Source organism: Tetrao urogallus (assembly GCF_951394365.1).
Source record: "Tetrao urogallus genome assembly, chromosome: 3".
Classification (NCBI taxonomy): Eukaryota; Metazoa; Chordata; class Aves; order Galliformes; family Phasianidae; genus Tetrao; species Tetrao urogallus.
This window is the reverse complement of record NC_136815.1, coordinates 52,578,193-52,603,402: the sequence shown is the minus strand read 5'-3', so window position 1 is coordinate 52,603,402 and position 25,210 is coordinate 52,578,193. Positions and strand designations below refer to the sequence as shown.

Genomic DNA, 25,210 nt, shown 5'->3' with positions numbered 1-25,210 from the left:
TTCTTTCTAAAAGTATAGAAAAACAAGGAAGAAGAAAAAAGACAAAATGAAAAAAGAATATTGAGGCAGAAATAATTGTCTTGTCTGTTTTGTAACTTATTATGACATAACAACAGAAAACTTACTATTTCTAACTATCACAAAACAATGGAGAATTGACTGTGAAGGAAAGGCACTCTTACCTCCATATAGAATATGCCTATGCTACATTTTGGGGATACTTAGAGAAGGAATTTGTGACCAGGTCAAACTTGTAATTGCAAGATAAAGGAAAGGTAGGTAATTGCAAACAAAGACTTCACTTGGCCTTTTCTTTTAAATCTTGTTCATTACATCAACAAAGTTTTTAAAACTTCTCTTCTTGGATTTAATATTTACTTTAGTTGCAACTACAAGGTCTTTGAAATCCCTTTTCCTCTTGGATTATCACTGTCAATAATAGTATTTTGAACTGTGATAACATCTAAATATTAATATTTAAAGTGTAGCACAGTCATCGGAATAAACATTAAACTAAAATCCAGTCTGCACACAAACCAAATTTCTAAAATGTGTAAGAGTATCACAAACATTAGTTATTGATATTATTGCTATTTTCAGAGATAATTATTAAGCTCTCACTTTTGTAAACTATAACCATATTTCATTATGAATGGCTTTAGACATCTTTTTGTATTTCCTTATGGGTCTTGTTGCAAACATCATGTGGGACAGAAACAGATTTTCAACATTATTGGTGTCAGAAAAACCTTGTGATTCATGATTAAATTCATACCTAGGCAGTAGTGAAAGTACTGTTCAGCAGGCTCTTTTTTTTTTTTTTTTTCTTTTTTTTTTCTTTTTTTTCCCACCAAGAAACACTGAGAAAGTGAGAAAGAAGTTCCTGATGGGTTTTTGTTTTCTTTTGGTTTAATTAATTTGCATAAAGCTATAGCACAATCCTGGACTCAAAAAGAAATACATTCGTCTAAATTCTGTTTTTTTCAGCTCAACAGATTATACTGAGGACAAGAGATCAAGTAAACATAACTGTTTATATCCAAAACTCCTTACATTTGTAATTAAAGGAAAATTAAATGTAAGGAATTTGGGGTATAAATTTGTAATGCTGCCAGAATTTCCTTGTCCCAGCAATGTTAGCAATATGGTAGGGAACCGACAGAGACAACAGTGCCATAGCGGTACGGTTTTCCACTTTGACATAGTAGCAACTCCATGTACTGTTTTGTTGCCTCCAGACATTTTCCTCATCAGAAGCAAAAATAGACATGTGGGAACACAGCAAGGTCCCATGCTGTAGACTGGAGCTTGTAGAATTCTTACTCAAAGCCCTGTTAACATAGCCAAGATTTTTTCTCTATGTTGAACTAAAACCCACAGAATTTCATCTAGAGTGCCCAGAACAGACTGAAGACCCAAAAGCTTTTGAAATGACTGAGGTCCAAGACATTCCTGAGAACTCTTCCAGCCTCATCCTTATAGGCTGCATGAACTCAGACTGTCTCCAAAAACCTTTTACCTTGCAACTGCTAACACTAGAGACCTAAGAATGACCACCAGCTAATATATACTTATCCAAAAGCACTCAAAAGTAACTAGATATTGAAAGATTTAATAGCCCATAAGTGCATTTTGTGTTCAGTATGTGAAATAAATGCATTTCACATTCAAGCTTGTATTCCAGTTTGGAGTACCAGCTGTGACACCCCACACCTCTTTGTCCTTCTTTCAAACAAATTTCATGTTCTTCTTCTTGGGCCTCAGAGATCTTCATATTCAATAGGGTGTAATATAGCCAGTAAGTATAATGTTTTATCTTTTATGTATTCACAGATGACTGATTAATTAAGCACTGGACAGGAGAGAAAATAAATAAAAAAGGATAAAGATGGAAGGGAGGAAATGTAGATTTAAGAACAATCAAACAAGGATAAAAATGTTGGCAGTTCTGAGACCAGGAATGAAGCAGAGTGGCTAACAGACAGGATAGCCTTCAAAAGGAATGTGTTGGGGTAGAGAAGCTGGAGCATGAAAAGGAGGACAGAAGAACACAGACAATTTGAAATGGAATGAAAAAGTATGGAAATAAATCATAAAGTACAAAAGAAAAAAAATCACAAAGTAATAAATAGAACTGATTGGAAATAGAGCTGATCAAGTGATTGGAAAGTGTTAAACAAGAACAGTATTTGAGAGTAAAGCTGTATAGTATTACCAGCATTTACTTTTCATGCTCTGTGTAATGCAACAGAACTCAAAATTGCTGGTAACACGAATCTTGTCAGTTGTTACTTTACTCAATATTAATAGCACTCTAAGAAATTAAAGAAATATGAATTTTATGATTTTCCTCAGACATCTTCTCCTGCGATTAAAATTAGAATAAACAGTTAAACTTCACTGTCCCTTTCTTTATCTATGCTATTTCTTCAGTCAAAGATTCACCCACATTCATGGGAGAGTTCAGTAAGTAGTATGTAGTCCTTATACTCCCCATTGACTGGTAGTTCTCCAGGAGGAGAATAAGTAATGACTCAGCCACAGAAAATAAAATGAATGTTAATTCTGTCAACCCTTTGAAAAAGGAAGGTGATGCAGGAAAGAGAACATCGAAGTTTTTTAAGCCCTTAATGATTGTTAATCAAACAAAATTCAAAATAGAAGTGACCAAAAGTCTAAAATTTATACTTTGTAACATTCCAGTTAGTTGCTAAGTAAACCCCCTAGGCTTCTAAGTGAACAATAAAGTTTAGATGGAAGAATTCCTTAGGAGTAAGAGGCACTGTCATCTAAGGACTAGTGAACTGAATAATTAATAGGAAATACTGAAAACTGGATGTGCTAAGATCAATCATATCACATTTTTTACATTTTTCGTTCAATAATATCCAATTGCATCCACAGTATTCCTTCTTTCTGTGCACTTCTGTGACAACTCCTCATAAAGACAAATAGTGATCACGTACATACAGAAACATAATGTGCATGTATGCATATATACACATATGCTCATACACATGCATATTCTTACTGTGTCTTTTCCTACATCTGCAGACACTGAAATACTCATAAATCTGTGTCTACCCATACCACTCCCAATTTTTATAAGAGCACAAAATGCCCTGTAGCAACAGGGACTTGTGCAGCCACCCGTTAAGATCAGCATAGCTACAGGAAGAACTCAGAAGCAGTTGCTGCTGTAGATGGAACATATGTAGCCAGCTGAGTATTCTTGGGGAGTTTTAATGGGCAGTCATGGCATGTCGGTCTCTAAAATGACTATTTGTCATTTCCGTTCTTAAAAGACTGGTAGCTTCAGGAGCTAAAACTCATCTGTATACTGTGCATCATCACATACTAATTGCATAGAATCAGCTTGGGGGGAGGCACAACATTACTGTATTGTAGCACCACCAAGAGCCTGCAGGCAACATAACACATTCAGTAGAATGGAAAGCAGGCCTTTTTTTCCCCTCACACACAGTCATATTTGAAGTTTATCAAAATATGTCTGTTAGAATTTAGAATGGGTAAGACAGAGCACTCTGAAGTAGGCCTGTCCTATGCAAAAAATATGCATATTGCAATTCTTTCAAACTGTGGTCAGTCCCTAAAAATTTATTCCTCGGTATTTTTATTTTGAGTACAAAACAAGATATAGAGTAGTGAATTTGCTCTCTGACTTACCATATAAAAAATTCTTCCTTTTTGGCCTGCATTGATTTTTGATTAAAGAAAACAGTCTCAAAACTCATTTATGTGGGAATCTAGAACAATTAAGTCACGTCAAAATACAACTGGAGTAAAATTCTTTTTACAAAATCCTGAAAGACTGTTCTTACTAGTTGTATATGAGACTCCACATTTACTTACAATCAGGAGAGAGAATAAATTCTCCTCCACACATATCACTAGTATTTTCATATGATCCATACTGCACCATACTATCTACTATTACCTACTAAACCAACATATTTACTGGTTCAGTGATTTGAATTATTTTGTTAGCAAGAATCACTGAAGCCATAAGACAAAATTCTCCTAAAGTCACTCTCTTTCAGCAGAATAATAAAATTGTGTGAGGATGATCTCTTCCTTTACTCGTCATGTATCTTTTATGAAAGTGAACAGGCTTAAAAAATGCAACATGACAAATGGATATCAAAGACCGTAGCATACTTCACAGAAGAATATCTCTGGGTTAGCAGATGTCCATGAGCTTGAAAAGGTTTATGCATGTGTAGCAGCTTACAAAAATAGCTTTCAAGAAACTTCACTCACTATTCTTCTCAAATTATCTCTCCATTATATATCAAACAATTCCTACTGACACATTAATATATATAAAGAACTATTGAGTACACACTTTCTTTAAAAGAAATAAATATGTTTATAAACACATGTATCTATATATAAATATATACAGATAGAAGGAGAGAGTGAATAATCTCAAAACTTTTTTATAGCATTGCACATTATAAGAAAATTCATGATTTTAAAGTCTTGGATTTTATTTATTTATTTATTTATTTATTAGGGACCAGAATAGACATGAATGCACTTCAAAACTGTGGTACAGGAAGCAAATAGAGCGGGAAGAAGACAGTAATGGTAGAATTTATATACCCACTCTAAAGCAAGATGAATGCTTTTTGTTTGTTTTCTGTTCTTAGAAACAGAAATAAGGGAAAGAACAACAGGACAACAAGTCATTTTGCCCCTATCAATTGTTCTACTTATCCATGATAATTCAAGTCTGGCATTTCAGTCACAAAAGATGAGAGCACATTAAAGGATCTACTTTTTCATCTCTATGTCTAAAGAATTAGCTGTAATAGCACCGAATGGGAAAATAATCACACACTCTTCTTGCTGAACTATTCTTATCAATAATACCAACTTTACAAACAAAAATTCATTTGCTGTTAAAGTAATTTCTGAGATAAGGTACATACTTATACTGAATGTCTTTATTTTAAAAAAGAAATAACACCTCTCATATTACCTCTTCTTTATCAAACTACTGATCTATAGTTTAGAGTGATTACTTTGTTTCAACTATCCAAAATAGCTTGCAGCACTCTTTGGTTAGTAATGATTTTTTCATAGAAGCTGGCTTCCAAGGAAATTTGTACCAAGCTTTAAATCCTCCAGGATTTTGTTTCTATTTTCTATTCTTCTTTTTCCTTTCTTTACTTTTTTTTCTCCTTTTTTTTTTTTTTTTTTTTTTTTAACTTAGTTTCATTTTTTGTAAGAGAAAGCAGCGGGATATAGTGGTGTTTGATGTTACATTGTATCCAATCTTGAAATTTCATTTGCTCTTAAAAATTAATTCTACTAAAATTTCACTTGTAATCTTACCTTCTATGTCAACAGGAAACATTGAAACCTTTTCAGGCTAGAATAGAATTGTAAAATAGATAGCTGTAAAGCAGTTAAAGAAATTACTTTGACTAATTATGTTTGTGGAAGCTTACAGAGTGCTGGACTACGGCAGACAGCACAAGTAGAACTTATGAAATTATTAAAACAAAGCAGAAATAGTAGATTGGTATATGCTTACTTATTTTTACTCAAGGAGATGACAACATACATGGCAGAGCAACAGCATCTGTTATTATATTTTGCTTTGCAAAAATTAAATTTATATTCCCTTTCATAATTACAGTCAAACATTTCAGAAGTTTAGACAAATGCAATTCTTAGTGCTGTATTTAGGAAAGATTTATAGTCAGTTTGAAATGCTATAGAACAGTCCTTCATACGATTACATCTGTTACATGCTATAATTCATACTACCTAGATGTTTCTCAAAGCATTACCACAAACCAAATTCTGTGAGTATTCCCACAGAGATCAGTGGGACCATTCCTAGATTTGAAGTGCAAAATTAAGAATTTGATATGATGTCCATATCACGTGTAACTAGTCCCTGGAGAGTTATGCAGGGAATACAGTAATATCTGCTCAAAGTTGAGAGTGGGTCAAGGAAACAGCAATAATACATGATTTTTAATATAAAATTTTACTGTAAAATTTTCATGAGTAAATAATTTATATGAAAAGATAGCAGTAAAATTTTCATTTTTTCCTCTACTCTTATATATTTCATTTAAGGTGGCTTATCCTATTTGTTTTTACCTCGGATATTTGCAGTATACATATCCATCCATCAATTCATATATACTGGCTAGTTAATTAACAGCTAATTTTCCAAACTAATCCAAAGAATAAAGACCTTGTAAGATCAAACTAAGTCTGCATTTTATAATTTTCTAGGTTAAGAAAGCATCCTCATTGATGTTATGCTCATGCATTTCAGGGCTTGTTTATTGTTCATGGAAGTTGGTACTGAGCATATGCCTAAGCGCCTTTCTGAACCACAGCCTTAATCCCCAAGCAAAGAAAAGGTACTTTAATAAATAGCAATGTGTATTACATCAACTAATTGTAAGAAGCAACACTGAAAGCTTAAGCGATTTCATTATATAAATTTACACTGTAGCTGTTCAGTATTCAGAGCAAGCTGGAGTAGGGTATGCACAATAAATACAGACCTTTGAAAATCTGTTTTAAATTGTTCAGATAATTTGAAGTGATCCCTTGTGAATAAACACTTTAGAAGTTTTGGTTTCTTCTTATTTTTTTTTTTTTTTTAAACCATTAAAATTTGCAGGCCTAGGAGGGCTGATCTCAAGATAGTAATTCATATTTTGATAGGCATTTTCACTCCACAGGATTAAGGGTGGGAAATAAATGCTTTTAATGCCTATGTTTTATGCTGTTTTTCTGAAAACACTTGAGGGAAAGGATAATGCATTAGTATTTCAAGACCATAATGAACTGCCTTTACATGAACAATGCTAGGTTAATTGTATATAAAAACCTTCCAGCTTATAGGCATTTTAACAGCTGTGTGTAAAGGGCAGTGATCTCCTGATGCTTTTTCTATTTTGGTGAGGAGTGTATAATAAAGACAACCTAAACAAATTCCTATGCAGTCATTACTGTTTTTTTTCTCCCCCTTAAATCATGTTTTGACATTAAAATGATGGCGAGTTATTTATGGATTAAAACTGAATTTCACTCATTGCTTTTTAAAAAAAAAAATCCATGGATATGAATTTTGCCCTATTCAATGCTAATGCCAACCCAGGATTTATTTGCCTGTTCTTTGTATTCTCACCATAAAAGATTCTTGCTCTATTTCTCTGTCATTTCCATTCAGTGCTGGCAACACAATCAATTTATGTGCTATTGATGAATAAATGAAACACATCATTTTTATTTTTTATGTTGGTCATGTGCACTTGCTGTCTCTACACTAAAATTCAAACTGTGCAGAACTGTTTTTAATTTGGAAAGCCATCTGTATTTTACAGAAAGTGTTTAAAGTCTTCCTTCAAAAACCCATTTCTGAGGGTTCCAGTATTTCACATATATTAAGAAATTTTTGATTTTCATAAAGACTCCTTTAATTATCTAATCTTTTAGCACTCTGCGAGATTTTACTTTGCGTACATAATTCAAATTCTCACCTGGTCACTGATGAAATTAAACCATTTTTATCTAATGATCATTTGCACTTTGTTTCCCTTTTAAGTGTACTCTAGTTTAACAAAAATGGAACAGGCAGTGAGTTCCTTTCAAGAATGCTCCCTGCATCTAAAGAACTGTGGTCAACATGAAGGTGTATGAACTGTTAGCATTATTTATTCTATTAACTGCAAACAACATCAATCATCTGAATTTATTCTCATCTGCCCCAGTCATTTGAACTAAGATTATTGTTACTAATTTTTCTGTACCACCAAGTACGTCTTAAAGGAGTCCTTTATTATGCTATCTAATTATTTTCTTTCTATAAAGGTATCTGAAAACAATGAGTTATTCTTGGAGATTAGAGTTTAAAATCGCTATAATAAATGTCTCCAGCATCCAGACTGATCTTCTCTAAGTTTCACTTGACGCAGCATGTAAACTTCTCCACCAGATTGTCTGAGCATTTTCAAAGCTTAATTGATCCAATTTGCATGTCTCGTCCCGGCAGAATAATGCCTCACTTCTATCTCCTCGGACTAAGAGATCACAATCTAATCATTTTTGTATACAAAGCAGATGGAAAGTCTCCAGCTCCTTTGCTGCACCCTTGCATCCACTTTAAAAGAATTCCAATTCTATTAAATTCTATTATTCTATTATTCTGATCTCTCTGTATTTTTATAGGATTGTTGTCTGATTGATTGAACTTCTGTCATCAATTGCAGTGTGCAGAACTTCATACTCAAAGTATTTCTAACTTTTGACTTACACCTTCTGCGTGGTCCACCCAAAGAAAATGAAAATAAACAAACAAACAGTAGAACCTTAATTTAACAAACTATCCAAAATGTTCCCCCTTAGGGAAGTTCTGCAAGGTGTTTTTATTGTTGTAAATCAGAACAGCTCAGTTGATTGCAAGGAAAGAGCAATTTCAATTTGTTGAGGATCTGTTTCTACATTGTTAAAGACAATTTAATTATAACCCTACTCATAAAATTGTGAGCCTTATACATTAGTACACACTGATATTTAGACAAAATGTTATAACTTTCAGAAAGAAAATGTTACATTTTTTTCAATTCAGTGAATAATTTTCAAAAAGCAACTGAGAAATGAGAAAGAAATCTTACTTATAGTGCTTCTTCTATACTTTTTCTCTTCAACAATCTGCAAGCTGTAGTCTAAACACAAAAGTAATTTAGTAAAAACTTATATTACTTATAAATAATTGAGATCTAGCTTTTGAAAATAATCCAAGTAAATAAAAGCTTCCACAAACAAAAAGTCATAAGCAGATCAGTCAAACTTATGAAGATTAAGGATGTATAAGCTTCAAATATAATTAAAATGAAGCATTCTGAAGTAAATAGAAAGTTCAGCTTAATCACTTCACTTGCAGTTCACAGCTTGAATTTGTATTCCCTTCCTTTCTCTAATTTATATACATTTTCAAACTTCGTTGTGTTTCTGCAGCCTTACTCTATTCGTCACATTGCTAACTGGTGAGCCCTACAGTCCTCCTAATGGTTCCACAGTTCCCCTGCCCTGCTGGAATTTACTGGTTGGCTAAATGCCTGATATGCTTTTAATTTTTCTGCATATATTCTTTGTATTGCTTCTTCCTGTTTTGTTTTTTCTATTCACCTCCAATCATATGTTATCAGTAAATTGAGAGGACATAAAAAGATTGCTTTATTTGTTTTCAGTGAAGAATACACAAGAAACTCCAGTGCAAGTCGTCTACAGAAGTGATCAAACACTGGTAGTCACTGACAGAAGTAGATATGGAGTATCTTTCAATCTTCTCTGCAGCTACTTTCATAGAAGGTGGAATACTCAAAAGACAAAAACAATAGTTGTATAATAGGAACCAGAATTCACTATCAACTGTTCCAATATTCTCAGAGAAAGCATGCAAGTTGAGTAAGAGCTGTGTTCTGTCTATATGTAAATATATGTATATATATATACACTAAAAAATGGTACTGCAAGATAAAAGAAAATAGTAGCTCAATATCAAATCTAGTGAATTAAGGTTAAGTATCAAAGAACAAACAGAATTAATAAAACAAACTGATCTTACTATTGGGGGAAAAAAAAAAAAAAAAAACAAGAGATTAGAAAGACTTTCTACTAACATGCTACTTGCTACAAATTGATACCACAAAACCAACAATGCCTTTTTGCAATTCGCATTTCAAATATACTCTGGACAAGATACAAGTAAGCTGCCTGCAGTGCAGACTTGGTTGAGTTTTGTAAATACAAACTCTCATTCCACGAAATGGATGATGCCTCTCATCATATAAGTAAAACCCCTGCTGTCTTGCAATTCTTGGTCTTATTGTCAAAATGTAGTCGCATAGTTTACAGATGGGTTGTTCAGTTGTAACTCAGCAAAAGACAAAAACAAGTTCACAGATGACACTCGAGAAGTAATAGAATGCAGTTTGCTGACGTCATCTAGCTTAGCTCATCAGGACTGGTAGCAACAATAAGTGGAACAAAATTTTCTCCAGAAGAGGCAAGAGTTACTCACACATGGAATTAATCTACTGGCAAAGTATAATTCTATTGTCTCTTTTAAGAAAAATTTTCTGTACTCTGTAAGCAGACACATATTACACTTTTGTACTGTACTTTGTGAGCAGGGCTAAGGTGTGGAAATTCTTGTTCTTAAGCTGATTTTCCATGTAGTTCTGGTAGTCCCACCATAAAAATATTTAAGCTCTCCATTGAGGTTAAAAAGAAACTTTAAAAAGATTGAGGTTTTTTTTTTTTGAGTTCAACATTAAACATATAAAAAGGAAGGGAGTGAACTCCTTAAAAGGATAGATAATGGCTGGACAAGGGGAAATGGTTTTAAGTTGTAAGAGGGAAGATTCAGGTTGGATATCAGGGTAAAGTTCTTTACCAAGAGAATGGTGAGGTGGAACAGGTAGCCCAGGGAGGCTGTGGATGATCTGACCCCTGGAACTGTTCAAGTCCGAGTTGGTTGGGGCTCTGGGTGACCTGGTCTAATATTAGATATGGAGGTTAGTGGCCCTGTATGTGGCATGGGAGTTGAGATCCTTGAGATCCCTTCCAACCCAAGCTATTTTATGACTCTGATTCTGTGATTAAAGAAAAACATCGGGAAAGCGTTTTTTTGAGTAACGGGACATATGGCATCAGAAGTATGAAGAACAGAACAACTCTTACTTTACCTTTCAAATTATCAGTCAGAAAATAGTGCTGTCCTCTATAAAACATTATTAAAGAGCATCTCAGTGATTTAGAGTTTAAGAAAATCTGTATTACTTAATACCAAAATTTCTGTTGTTACCAATGAAACTAAAAGTGTAGTTTGATTTCAAGAACAGATTAAGATTCAATCTTATCATTCGTCTTTGCTTATACTTGTAAGTCCAGCAAGATCAAACAAATAATGGGGAAAAATAAAATAAAGCAAAAAAATGTCTGGTTTCATCCCACTACTCCCTATGACGGCACATCTGAGCTTGATTCAGTTCTGTTCAAGTTCTGTTTTCAGCAAAGGTTATTTAAATATGCAAGAATGCTGAACTCCAAGAAAATTTGTATTACTGCTTACAGATTTCTTCACTGCAATAAACCTAACACTTCTGACCTTGATGATTAAGATGCAGCATGTTTCCTCTCATGCTAATTTCCTTATGAAGTAATTTTCTGGAGAATTGAATCTGATCCATAACGTTAGCTCTTCCTGCAACAGTCCACAACCATATTCCAAACTGTTCTTTGCAGTTTAAGAATTATAACAAAGCATGCACAAAATAGGCAGAATTAGAAAGTGAACTGCTGTATCTCAATATACAGAAGATACAATTATTACAAATACACAGGTAAATATCTTTTTTAATGTTGTCCGCAGATACAGACCCTATAATATTTAAATGTCTGAGGAGGATCTCTCATCAGGATGGGCATCTTATTGTTCTGTATTCCTCATACTCTTGCTGCCTGCTAGCAGATATTTTAAAAGCAAAACAAAGCAGCTGAGCCATCAGCCTTTCCCATCCCATATGAAATCATTTATTTCATTTTGTGTTTCTAGAAGTAAAATTTGGAAAAACAGCCTGGAAAAGATGGATTTTGTGTCTTGTCTTATTTTGTTTGTGTTTCTCATGTTTCAGGCTTCTTCAGGTCAAATTCTTCCTGTCCATAACAGTGTTTCATAAGAAATATTCACATCTTTTTAAGTATCACAGATTGCCTTGTCATACAACATCCTCCTTTCCATTATAAATAAGCTTTACTTACCCTTATGTCCATTTCAACTGTATCTGCTATTTGGCAGTCCTAGTCTTCTCCACAATTGGAGTATGACTGGATCTTTGGCTAGCTCCTCTCATTTCCCATCTATATGAAGAATAACTAAGTCACCTAACATTAGCTACTCACAAAGCATTTTTTCCAGAATCACTGTGTGGTGAATTAACATGACTTAAAACAACGTATGCCTATATTCAGGAATATAGCAAAATTAGTACAGAACAGAGAGAATCAAGACCTATACATATGACTTTTATATCTTAATTTAAACAAATATTTTAACAAGTGCTCCAGTATCTTCTTCAAGTTTACATCAGCTTCTGGATTCAGAAAAAAACATACCATATCCCTTCACCTTGGTTCCTGGGATTCTTGCACCTTCCCTTCGGGAACAGATTTTTCAAACTAATTTTAGTTTAATCAGAACCTTTACCATTTCTCTCAGTCTTAAGATAAATCTGAACTGAATAAATCTGTCACTCCAATCAGCTATTCTTCAGCATAAGCTGTCTCAAGCGTTTCTTACAGATACACATGTTTACACATATTTACATATACAATCAACCACTAACATCATTCCTGTTGGTTTCCTTCATAAACCCTCTTTTTACCAGGCTCAATTCAATTTGTTGGTCAAAGAGAGAACTTAAGTTTTAATAATACCTTTGTTTTTCAAATTTTTTAAGAGAAACAAACACTTCAGCTGAGAGACTAAAAGAGAAACGCAGTAAGGCTTTAAGATCCACAGTGTAGAAGTGGACATGAGCTTCCAAAGAAAGAAACAAATTTAAACTCTGCAATTTGAATCATATAATTAGAGAGCAAATAATAGTTTTGCTCTGCTTATTTCCTATTTAGCTGAAAGTATAGTAAAGCACTTTTGCACCTGTGCTTTTCATTGTCAGGAAGAACAGAAGAGCCATAAGGATTAACAAAAGACTGCAAAGCTTTCCAATAAGGAAAACTTCTAAGAAAGTGAAACATATATTGCTTTTCTTAGCAACAGTTAGAGTGGTTATTGGAAAGAGATGCGTGGAGAGGACAAAAGCCTAAATATATATGAAGATTACAAACATCAAAGAAGATGATTTTTTTTTTAAGATTTGATATAAACGGTATGTAAGAAGCTAAAAAATCAAACAAACAAACAAAAAAAAGCATAAAATATGCCAAGCTTTTTTCCAAATGCTTATTCTACACACAAGTATGTGCAAATTGTGTAAGAAAGAAGTTAAATATTCAATTTATTTCTAGTATTGCTATTATACCATAATTACAGAAAATTTAGAAACTACCATCTGTTTTTCACAGCTGCATTTGAAAACTTTTCATTGTTAAGATATAGCAAAGTAAATCTTTCCTAACATAGTACCTATCTTCCTCTGCAGGAAAAAATAAAATAGTGAGTTTCTTGATTGCCAAGTCAGGAGATTTATAATTTGATACCTCAGTATGAAATGTTTGAATAGCTTATCTTCCTTACATTTGTATCCAAGTGCCAGATTTTCTATATTTTGGAAATATTTCAGATGGAAAATAATTTAATGGGCTTAGTTCTTCTCATGCACTCCACAGCAAGAAAATTGTATGTCCCTCTGGTACTCAGTGCAATTTCTCGTGATTGACTGAAATAGGAAGAGTAAATGAGATAGTATGACTATGGTAACACTTCATGGAATTCACACAGAAAAATCTTCTCACGTTACCTGGAAAATGACATTATGTTTAGTCCTTTCTACTCAGGAAAGACCAAAGGGTCTCTTGTGATATAGGTAGAACATTATGATTGACTATTCTTACTTTTTGCAACATATATCCTATTTATCCCTATGAAACATCATAAAATAGGCTTTCAGTGCTCAAAGAACACTATATCACTATAAAAAAGGAACACACTATTTTTTTTATCATCAAGATGTGGAATATGCGGTAGAATCTTGCCGATCAATCCTCAGTATTCCTCTTTTATTAAATGGAATAAAATATCAGCTCAAAACCAAATTTAGAATAGTCAAATGACTGAATTCAAAAATTGATAATCTCAGATGGTTTTCTAAGGTTGATAAAATTAATTTTTTCAACATTCTGGATTAAATCTTTAATTACTCAATGAAATACAGAACTTAACAGACCATACAAGTTAAAAACAAAACAAAACAAAATTTGCCTTATTCCCAACTGTTTTGAACTACCATATCCCAGATGAGCATCCTGAAAAAGAGAGCCTGAGAGAGTAAAGCATATTTGTATTTTCTGGTACATGAATAGCTTCACATGAACTATTAAATACAAAAGAGCTGTATTTCTCTTGGCATTCCTATTTATCTGGAAGATAAAATAATGTTGATTCTTTGCTATATTGCTTATGATTAATATAGAGCTACTACTGTACCATATGTTTTAAACCAATGTAAAGAGCAAAATTATTTTTGCAACAGCACAGACCTGCAAAACCATCACTTGAATATCGATTATAGCTATCTTTATGCTGAGTCATGAATGTTTAAAAGAATGAATCCTAAAGATACAATTTTATAAGCATGTTTACACTGATTTTGATTATCAACAACTTCTCATCATGTGTTTCTCTTTTGTCATCAGTAGATCTCCTTCATTATCTAAGTCTGCATCAGCAAGTACAATAATATGGGGAGTGAAATAGTTGGTGCTGAAGGACTAGTGTCCATGTTATGTGTTCTAGATTTTTTCTTTGGACTACCAGAAAGAATAGTCTGGTCCTGTTAGGAGCTCAGTAAATATATTTATGAATCTCATAATTCTGATTTAATTTTGACTAACTGGAGTCTAGCTTTGTCCACTCAAATCCCATTCTACAGTACGAAATGAAATATAGTAAACAGAAACAACAGGGAGATTCACTGCAGATGTGTACTGTTGATACAAGCAAAGTGTTAATGCAGATTCATCATTACCTTTTTTAGTTTATCCAAATGAATTTGTCTTAGTAATGAATAGGAGAAACACACAGTAATAAAACCTGTGTTATTTTTTTCTACGCAAATAAAATACATATTAAACAAAATAGATATTTTCTATACACTTTAAATTATAAAGCTGAACATACAGAATATAATGGCTAAGGAAATAAGAGTTAATACCATGGAAATAGTTAAACTTGAATTTCAGTCTTGTAGCTAGGATGCAAGAGCAATGGCTAGTTTCTATATTTTCATTATTTGAAAACATATAAGTAAAATCTCCTAAATCATATGCATTCATCAATTTTATTTCTTCTACATTTATCATAGTCTCAGGTTACAGCGAAATATGTGCTTGCTGCTACCACATCATCCCAACTCTCAGAATATAGCATAGCAACGGCATATTTATGCAGTATATTTCTGTTCAAAATGGAAAGCTCCACAAGAAACATTGTTGTTAACTTATCTGTATGTTTTTTTTTTTCTTCCAAATGAAGTCACTACAAAATGTCGGCAATAGCATACAATCTAACTGCAACAAAATCTGATCTTTTAAATTTGACAAAGTACAAGTAGATTTCCAGTTGCTAATAATCCAAATTCAGCACTACAGTGAATCACACACAGAGAGAGAAAAAATAAAATAAAATAAAATAAAATAAAATAAAATAAAATAAAATAAAATAAAATAAAATAAAATAAACAAACAAAAAAAGCAGAACACCATATATACAGCAAAGATTCATTGGTAGCATCCTGGGGAATAAAGGCCATTGATTTTCCTGAGCTCTAACTTCTTGTACTAAGAAATCATAAGGATGTTCCTTTTCTCTTGAACTACCATTTTTTAAAATTAAAACACTGAATTAATAAGAATTGTTATGCTGTTCTATATTTAATAAAAATCAGTCCATTTGAAAGCTCTGAATATAAAATCTGTTTAAATCAATATTAAAAATGCTATTAAAAAGAGAAATATAGTTTCCACTCTAGGACTGATAGAATTCTACTATAAATGTCCTGGAATAAAGTTAGCTAAATTAAAAAAATAAATAAAAATAAAAATAAAAAAGAAACAAGATCTTCTTTCTTATTGCCTCAAAGTTGCTAGACTATAAGCATTCGGACCTCCTTAAACATCTACTCACAGTTTGTGCTGGTAGTCATACTACAAACATACTGACCACTTAGACAGTCGGAACAGAATTAAAGTTCTCTTAGCAGCATAAATTCCACTGATTTTTCTGAGATTAACTTATCTCTAATTGACTTCACAATAAGTGTTCCTTCCAGAGCAAAAAGCAACAGAGAAGGTGCTGGTAGTATAAGGTATTTAAGAGTTACTGTGACTGAAGCCTATTCACTTCTCTCAACTGCTCCAGCCTTAACACTTAGTTTAGACACTCCTACCAGGGAAGTGCGTACTGTTTAGACAGAAATCTCTGTTAAAGTGAAGAGATTTTCCAGCACTCAATCACTGCTATATTTAAGAGCCAACATGCTGGGTTATCATTCCCAGTATTTAAAGATATCTGAATAGTGAGGTATCAGATACGTTCCCTGGCCAGTAAAAACAAGCACCAAAAAAAATTGGCATGCATACATACATATATGGGTACTGTTTTATTAAGTGATTACTCAAAAAAGGACAAGGAAGTTGAGAAGTGCAGTATGATATTAAAAAAATAAATAAATAAATAAAATGGTGTGCAGCAAAGAAGAAAGAATTGTGACAAGTCAGCAGTAGATCTGGATTAATTTTTAGACTGTGGTATGAAAAATATACTAAATACATGGTATAAGAAAGAAAACCAACAGCACAGAAAATACAAAGCAGACTACAAGATGTAAAATTTTATATACACTTATATCTTTTGAAAGCAGTGGAAAGATTTCCTTTATTTTCACTGGTCTGAAAGAATTTTTTTTTTTATTTTATTTTTTTTTGACTTGTAGCCTTGTACAAATGCAAGTATCAAATGGATCTGCACTTAAAAATTTCCATCAAGTTATCACCCATAAAAGATGGAACACAAAGGCAAGAAAACACCCCTTTATCTGCTCATGTTATTTAAAATGTAGTGTTGATACTCACATTCAGAACCGCAATACTCTGTCTTCATACCAATGCACAAGAGTAAGCTATTTTTCTCAAGCTGTTTTCTGGATGTTGACTGATATGTCCATATTTCACTGGATTCTATTGTTTCTTAAATCTTGTCTTACAAGACTCCTGTCTGAGGACACGGGGTTGTGTTTGCATGCACTGTGCCTAGTACAGTGGGAATTTGATTCATGACTGGACTTCATTAGCACTAGAATAATGCAAACATTGACAATTCATGGTAGCCCCTGTTTTATGGACATGTTTTTCCAACAGGTTATAAGACTAAAAGACTCAAGAACAGGACAGCCAATAGCACAGACGGTATGACTAAAAGCAAGCTTGACATATGATAAGAAGGAATGTAAGAATATGACTTAAAAAAAAAAAAAAAAAAAAAAAAAAACAGCTGAAACCACATGAGCTTGACTGATATCAAAACTCTAAATCTCCTCAAGCTCTCATGAAAATAAGGCCTTTTGTGATAACAAGTCAAGCACACAGGAGTCTTCTATCTACGTATTGTTGCAAAATTACTTTTTACTCTTGCTTTTCATCAGAGAAACCTATAAAACATAGTTTTAAATAACGCCCCATAAAATCCAGAGTAGAGCACTGTCAATAAAGTCTCAGTCTAATGAAACACAGAACTGGTATTACAAGTTTATATAACTAGCATAGATCTGCCACTGAATAAAAACTGCAATGAGTGACACTTAATTTACAGATGTTGTCATCACCTTCACTAACCTTCCTCTTTTGTAATGCCACGTGTTAAGGATCAATGTTCTATATTATAGTAAAAGATCAGAAAGCTTCATGTCCTAGTTCAGTATCCAACCATAAGACTCTCAACTCTATTATCACTTCTAATAATGAAGTTACATATAAATTGTCTTTTAGTGCTTGAGCATGTGAAATTGTCATCACGTTAAATCCCCTGCATAAAAACCATTTCTGTACCCATTCAACTATGTGAGCAAGACAATGGCTTCTTATAATGAGAGAAAGAAGAAATTATACTATAGCTGTGCAGACTAATGAAATAAATCAGGAAAAAAAGCAGCAGATTTGAGGTTATCCCTTTGGATAATTCTTGCTGTGTGCCTTAATCTCACTGTTCTCCCCAGAGACACTTTAGCCCTGCATGCTAAGTAGAAACATTCAGATTGTCAGTGAACTCTTATTCAGGGTAATCCAAATAAAATAAAGCATGGAGTAACACAGAGACAACAGTGACTCTTCAATGAAGAAAAATCCTTGCCACTTGTGACTTTATTTTACAAGCTGAGCCGGTAAATACATACCACTTCTGTGTGGAAGGGCCACCCCTTTGCCAAGACCTATTCAATCCAGTAAGGAAGCAGTACTTGAGTATTTTGTTTGTTCACTTGTAACACTTGTGGTGGAATAATATTGACAGAAGTGGCAAGTCCCATTTTACTTAAAAGGTCAACTATTATCAATTTTCACAGCGCAGAACAACAAAGAGTCCCTGAGTTAGCTAAATATCAGAAACACAGTAGATTTGCTTTTTCAGTTTTAAGAATGCACTTTTGGGAATATATAAAACAGTGTTTTAAAATTTTTTCTAAAAGTAAAGATAACATAAACAGAAAAGGAAAAAAATATTTATATATAACAAAGACAAAGGAGGTTTCTCTGAGTTATTATGCTTTGTTTTCTATGTAGTGCACAGTAAAAAGAAATGAGGAATTTTTTTGCCCCGGAATGGCTTGGTCAGAAATACAAATTAGTTCTGTGCAGAGCTGTAGCCACTTTCAGCCGGGTGCTCACCTGCAGTTTTTCAGAGAAAGTGTAAATATTTATCTTACTGTTTGGAGGGTTGAAAACCTGAGGCTGAGCAAGATCTCAGGTCTCTGTGGATTGCCTCCACAGTCAATAAGAGGAAAAGAGTTCCACAGGGAATTGCACCCAACCCACTTCCTGCTCCCTTATACAGAAATACGGTAGCATGCACCCTTTTGTCTACATTTAGCCTTTGTAATTCCTCCCTTTTTTCCATTTCCAAAAGAGACAGTAAAGCGGCAGCAGTGGGTTTCTAGAGATTACTTCAACTGGGGAGGTCTTCATCCATTTCAGTCATTGATGAAATTCCATCTGTTTCAGTGGTTGGTATTCAGCATATTGCTCTGAGTTTGACTGAGGCCAGTGCTTCCACAGTACTCACTGCTTTAAAGTATCTTAGCAAAGACGCATATTATCCTACATAATAAAAAAGTTACCAGATATATGAAAAACACTAGCTATAATTGAGAAAAAAAAGCTCTATTTCCTCACTGTGTCTGTATGGCTTGATACAGGGACACGCAAGAGAAAAATATCATATGTGAATAAGTGCTACCTTACTAACATACACCCTGACACCTTAAATGAAAACAAAACAAAAACCCAACAAACAAAAATAGTATTCTCCTCTGCTCAGCCATCATCTCTCCAAACTTCTGAGGCTGAAAAAGACATTCCATGCTATAAGCCAAATGACAAAATACACTTTTGGTTATCGTGCCCTTTCCCCTCTCTGTCTCGGTCTGGCATGAAAATTCTGCTTGAAAATGTCTTAGGAAATCAGTGATATATCAAGTTCACTACTTTTCTTTATTGTTGTTGTTAATGTTTCACTCATTCTGTATTACTCCTTCAAATAATAATGCAAATGATAGCATTTTAGCACTTTGATCTAAGTTTAAAAATTAAATGCAACAAACCAGAACACTTAGAAGGGAGATAAAGAGACAGATAAAATATAGTTGGAAGGCAATAAATCTGAGCTCTAACAAGTTATATGGTCTTCACTAATTCATTTAACCTCCCTTTTATTTTGCCCCTCTTTCCTTTGTAGATCTTCCCATCTATGAAACATGGGTTAGGATTTACGTTATCTTTTGCAACATATTATAGAAAACAATTACATGCAGGGCACAACAGAATTTTTAAGTGTTGTTTTTGAGAATTACCACTGCGCTTCTGAATTCGCAATATATTCGCAAAATATTCGCAAAGCTGAATATCAACCTTTTGTCTTTGCGCTCAGTTAACACCATTTCCTTGTTCTCTTTTCATATCTTTGAGATGTCAGGGAGAATAATAACAACAACAGTAAAAACAGCCTTAGAAATCACCTAGCCCAACTTCTCTGCAATTAATAGAGACAGCTAAGATAGGTTAAGTTGCTCAGACTCCTGTCTAGTCTGACCTTGGATGTCTCCAGAGATGGGGTGTGCAGTACCCCTCTCTAGGCGATCTGCTTCAGTGCTTTATCACTTCTTACAAAAAACTCCTTCCTTATACCAGTCTAAATCTCCCCTCTTTTAGTTTAGAACCACTTCCTCTTGTCATATCACAATAGATCCTACAAAGAAGTCTATGCCCTTCTTACAGCCCCCCTTTAGATACTGAAATGCCAATATCTGTTCACTTCAGTCTCCTCTTCTCATGGCTGAACTGTCCCAGTTCTCTCAGCCTGAAATTTGAACTTAGAGACCAATTTACTTGAAACTGTCCCCATCTTTATCTATCCCTAGATCTAGAGCCATTGAAAAAAGAGAGCTGGTCTGCATTCAAATGAAAAAAGTGAGACTATCTGCCAGCCTTCGCACTAAGTGAAATGAAGTTCATTGAATGAAACAAGGCTGTGAACACTAAGTTTATTTGTGGGATTCTTTTAATTTGTTTGTTGTTTCTTGTTTGTTTGTTCTTAAAAGACAAAAGTATTACTAAGTATTTGTGTCATTCCAATGCTTTCCAGGAAGATAACACTCTAGCAGGGAAACACTGATGAATCTAAAGAAGACTAAACAAACCAAAATAAATGCACAAAAACACACTCTTTGGATGTTTGCTTGGTTGTATAACAAGAAAATATGACCAAACATCTAAAAAGGATATTAACAGACTTGTAAAGTTATACTTCAGTTGCATCTCTTTTTGTCGGTGCATATCTATACATACTTTAATTACATGGCTACGTACAGATTTTTTAAAAATTCAATACTGTAGCATATACTCCCCAGTTTTAAGTATTTAGTCATTTAAAACTATTCTGAACTATTATTTTGTTTGTCTAAATAGATTCCATCAAAGTCCTTTATATGGAAAATACAGAATAAGGCATTTTACAAGACATATTAAAGAGAAATAGTAAATAGCTTTTGGAAAACAGAAGACACTTATGCTTCCAGCTAGTTCAATATCATAGTTAACTACCTCACCTCCCACATGGCTCATCTGATAGATAAAAGGGCCTATCTAAACAGGTAAATGAGCTAAACAGTTAAATGCTTCAGCCCTCTCAGTGAATATAACATATGCTCTGCTGACAGATTGAAATTGTGTATGAATCAGTTGACAATCTGGTTATATGCTAAGCACCTCCCAAAAGACACTCAGATTTACTCAAGTTTCAACCTAGAATGATTAAAATTTATGCTATGGATAGAAAAGACCAACTTGGAAAAAAAAAAAAAAGAGAAAACGAAAACAAACAGCGGCAACAAATCTCCGTCATCCCTCATTCCTACAGGTCCTCCTCAAGAGGTTTCTCCAGAGAAACTGAAGAAACAGGCCCTTGCTCCCTCAAGAACATGAATATTTTTTACAAAACCAAAGAAAGCCCCCACCACTCAGAATAAATAGTTTTCAATATATACCTTGCAGTATATGCCCTGGTGTAGACAAGAAGTCTTAGTATGAAAACATTTAAAAATATATTTTAGGCTGAAAAATATTTTAAGCATCTCATCTATCTGAAGCAAATAGGAATCGTATTATAATTTAAGAGCAATAGGATTTTAGCCCACATGTTAAAGTGATTAAAGTGTCAAAGTGTATGTACACAGGAGGACAGAATTAATGCCAAACATGGAAATAACATTGGTATTTCATTACCAAGGTTCCACCTTCCAGGGTATGCAGTCAGAAGGGCATCCCACAAAGCATCCTGAACTTCTGTTCAGGGAGCGCAGGACTGACCTCCCCAGGAGCAGAGCACTCTACAGAATACAAGGCAGTCTGACTGCTGTCTCCACTTCACTTGATCAGAGACATATTATGCAGGCTCTTCACTTTCCTCACCAAGGGGGGAAAAAAAAAAAACAACCTTTCCTATCCAAATCTCAGTCTCGTCAGTCCCTAACCTGAAACGTTTGAAACAAGGACAGCAATATTTTTAGGAGGGGAAAGTAACTGCGGTTCACTTCAGAGCGGTGAAGTGAGCACATAATATGTTAACACAGAAAGAAAATCACTTCTTCACCTCTTTGCTCCTCTGCATGGGAATGCAGCTTTGGTCATGATTGCACCTCAGGAATCACATAGTAAAAAGCCTCTCCAGTGTGAAGGTTAGGAACTGGGCATGTCTTATCTCATAAGATGCTCAGCAAGGGCTCTGTTTCCAGGAAGAAGGGTTTCCTTTTGCAAGTGCAGATTTATGTCTGCTTTTCCTATAAAATGAACTGCTGGTACAAATGCAAGTTCTTGAGCCATGAATTCATACTGCTGATTTAAAAAAAAAAAAAAAAAAAAAAAAAAAAAAAGCTGGGTAACATTGGGTACAGGATGTTACAAAAAAAAAAAAAAGACTGCTTGTTTTTCAGAAGATATCTGCTCATAAATGTTAGGACATCTGTAAAGGACAAGGAAAGAGCAGACTGTGAGGCTAAAAATAACCACATGCATGAAAATATCGTGTACTCTAGCACTATCACTGTACATTTGGCCAAAATACAATAATCATATGAATATAAGAATTGCTATAAAACCAGATTTCTTTCAAATACTTAGACATTTCCTTTCCAGGAGAGAAATTCTAATTTGTAAAGCACATATATTTTTTCCATCACCAGGAGGGAATGCCAAAATGTGTCATTTTCCAGAAGCACAAGAGAAGTTCCAACCTGAAAATGGTTTTGCCCGAAAGGCAAAACTTACAAAGCCAAGTAGTGGCTGCATGGCATCAAAATGAAAACTGCTACATACTCTCCAAACAGAAATATTTGTGAGCCTTGCAAGGGGAGATGATTTTTGATTCTAGCACTTATTTCTAAGGTCTCAGTACTGTGAAGTTGTAGCCCTAGTTCACAAAAGCACCTAAACACAACCATAGTTTTAATCACAACAGCAGATCCCCATTCAGCTCGATTATTCAGATGGCATGATTAAACTCTAAGTGCTTAACTACATTAACACAAACATCAAGGTTTTTTCTCAGTAGGATGAAATAAGCATGCTGAAATTCCCAGCACTCATACATTTGACGCATTTGAATTCAGATTACTTCAACTATTTTTCTGCAAGCATGCCATTTTGCCAAAAGCTGTCACTCCTGTGCTTTCTATGCTTTTGCTCTATTTTAGTGAGAAACTCTATTTATTGATTCTGATATCACATAGAGAAATGAGTTTTTCTTTCACTAAGATGATTACACAAAAACCTTACATAGAAACACAAGAGGGTTGGGGTTTTTTTTTTGTGGTTTTTTTTTTTGTTTTTGTTTTTGTTTTTTTACTCCATAATTGCTGAAGGAAGCACACTGCTCATCAACACAGCACAGTGAATGAGCTGAGTCTCGGGTTCACAGCTGTTCTCAGTGTGCTCCACATGCAGCTACAGATGCTGACAACAAGCCATTTGGGATGCCCTGACACAAGGGCTTGTTCTGTGCTGGTCTGGTGCCCATCAGAGAGTGAGCAAAGCCACAGGGCTGTACTGTCCATGGAGGGCAGCAGGCCCCTGAGGTACTATTCTGCCAGACAAGCAGAGCTGCAGATGTGCCCTCCTTTCCACTGTCACACCCCCAGATGCCTGAATCTTTCTCTCTCAACCATAATACTCTCAAATAGCAAAACAGAGAGCAGCTGTTTTCTGTGGATAGCTTTTAGTCTTTATGAAAGGATATTTTTATATTTCTCTATTCCCACACAACAAAATATAACTAACATTATTAATAAAATACTGCCATTGTATCAGTGATGGTTAAATATTATCATCACTGTATTCCTTTAAACAAGCATAGACAACATATAAAGCTCTTAGAAAATTACGAGGAGTCAGAAACATAATGCATTTCTACTTGGAAGTGCTAAAAGGTTTTTTTGTCTTTGTTTTTCCCCAGATATATAACTTGGACCCATCCCGGTGTATTTCAACCATACTGACTTAGTTGCAATTTCCAGGTTACACCTTATTATTTCATTGAAAGGCAGGCACCTGTACCTTCCAAAGTTTCCTTAAATCCCCTACCTTTCCTACATAGAGTGGATCTGAGCCCATGTATTCTTCCAGCACAAAGAACTGATTCCACACCCAGCTGCGTTTGGTTCTTGTCCTCCCAGACTGAAAGTAGGGCTTTGACCTGGACCTCGAGGGTTCAGCTTGATTCATCCCAGAAAGACACAGGAAAAGAGCTATTATCTGCAACAAATGGCAGAACTCCACTTTGCCCAACTTCATCTTTTTTTTTTCCTCCCGTGTAAGAAAAAACCTTGATGAGAATGGGCACAATTCCAGTTGTCTCTGCAGCTCTTGCCTCCGGCAGGGTGTCAGCTGGGAGTCCAGAGATAATAATTTATGGAGTAGTTGATTGGGAGAGGTCACCACTGCTGAGCAGTCTTCACCAAATAAATGGCATAATAGGTACCTGTTGGGAAAGAAAAAGCAAGAACTGTTGTCAGAACTTTATTTTATTTAAGAAAGCAAATTCTTTGCCACATTCACTTAATGCAGGAATGTTAATTTATGATTTTTCTAATTATCAATACCTTTGAGTTTACTACTAAGACTCAGAGTTTAGACTGTGTTCCTTGGATTGCATTAGTACTGCTGATAAATCTGTATTTGTAGCTATAAAATTTCCTTATGTATGTTCTTTCTGTATATCTGTTTCCCCAGGACAAAGGCTGATTTTGTTTTCTATTTAAAATAAGCAAAACAAGTGTAATTATTTTGCAGTTATTTGTTTTGTCTTTTAACTCCTCTGCCTCCTATACTCAGCTTTACTTGCCATTACCACCACAATTATAAACCAGCTACAGGCAGGAAGCTATATTAATGGAAAGGACATATGCTAGCTTAACTCTCTTACTGGAAAGTAAAATAACTGAGTATAAAAAGAAACAGAACAATCTAATTGATTCTTAGTCACAGTAGACCAGATGTTTGGATTTGTAGAGATCTGAATGTGACCAGCTCAAAAGCTCTGAGAGCTACCCAGTCATTTTTTTTTCTACATGCATTCCTAAAGCATAAGAGGCGTGTTAGACAAGATTACATACTTATGCACATGTATGATCAGAAAACAATTTGATTTTAT

General features: G+C 34.3%; 1 protein-coding gene across 1 annotated transcript in view; it reads right to left on the bottom strand.

The window, feature by feature from the left end:
• CDH7 (cadherin 7) overlaps positions 1-24,351 on the bottom strand; it is a gene marked incomplete at both ends in the record, with an annotated part of 70,577 nt that extends 46,226 nt beyond the window's left edge. The window contains one exon of the mRNA XM_079533550.1: positions 24,142-24,351. Within this exon, the coding sequence (XP_079389676.1) occupies positions 24,142-24,351 (210 nt within the window). The remainder of the gene's footprint in view (positions 1-24,141) is intronic.
• Between the last annotated feature and the right edge of the window lie 859 nt (positions 24,352-25,210).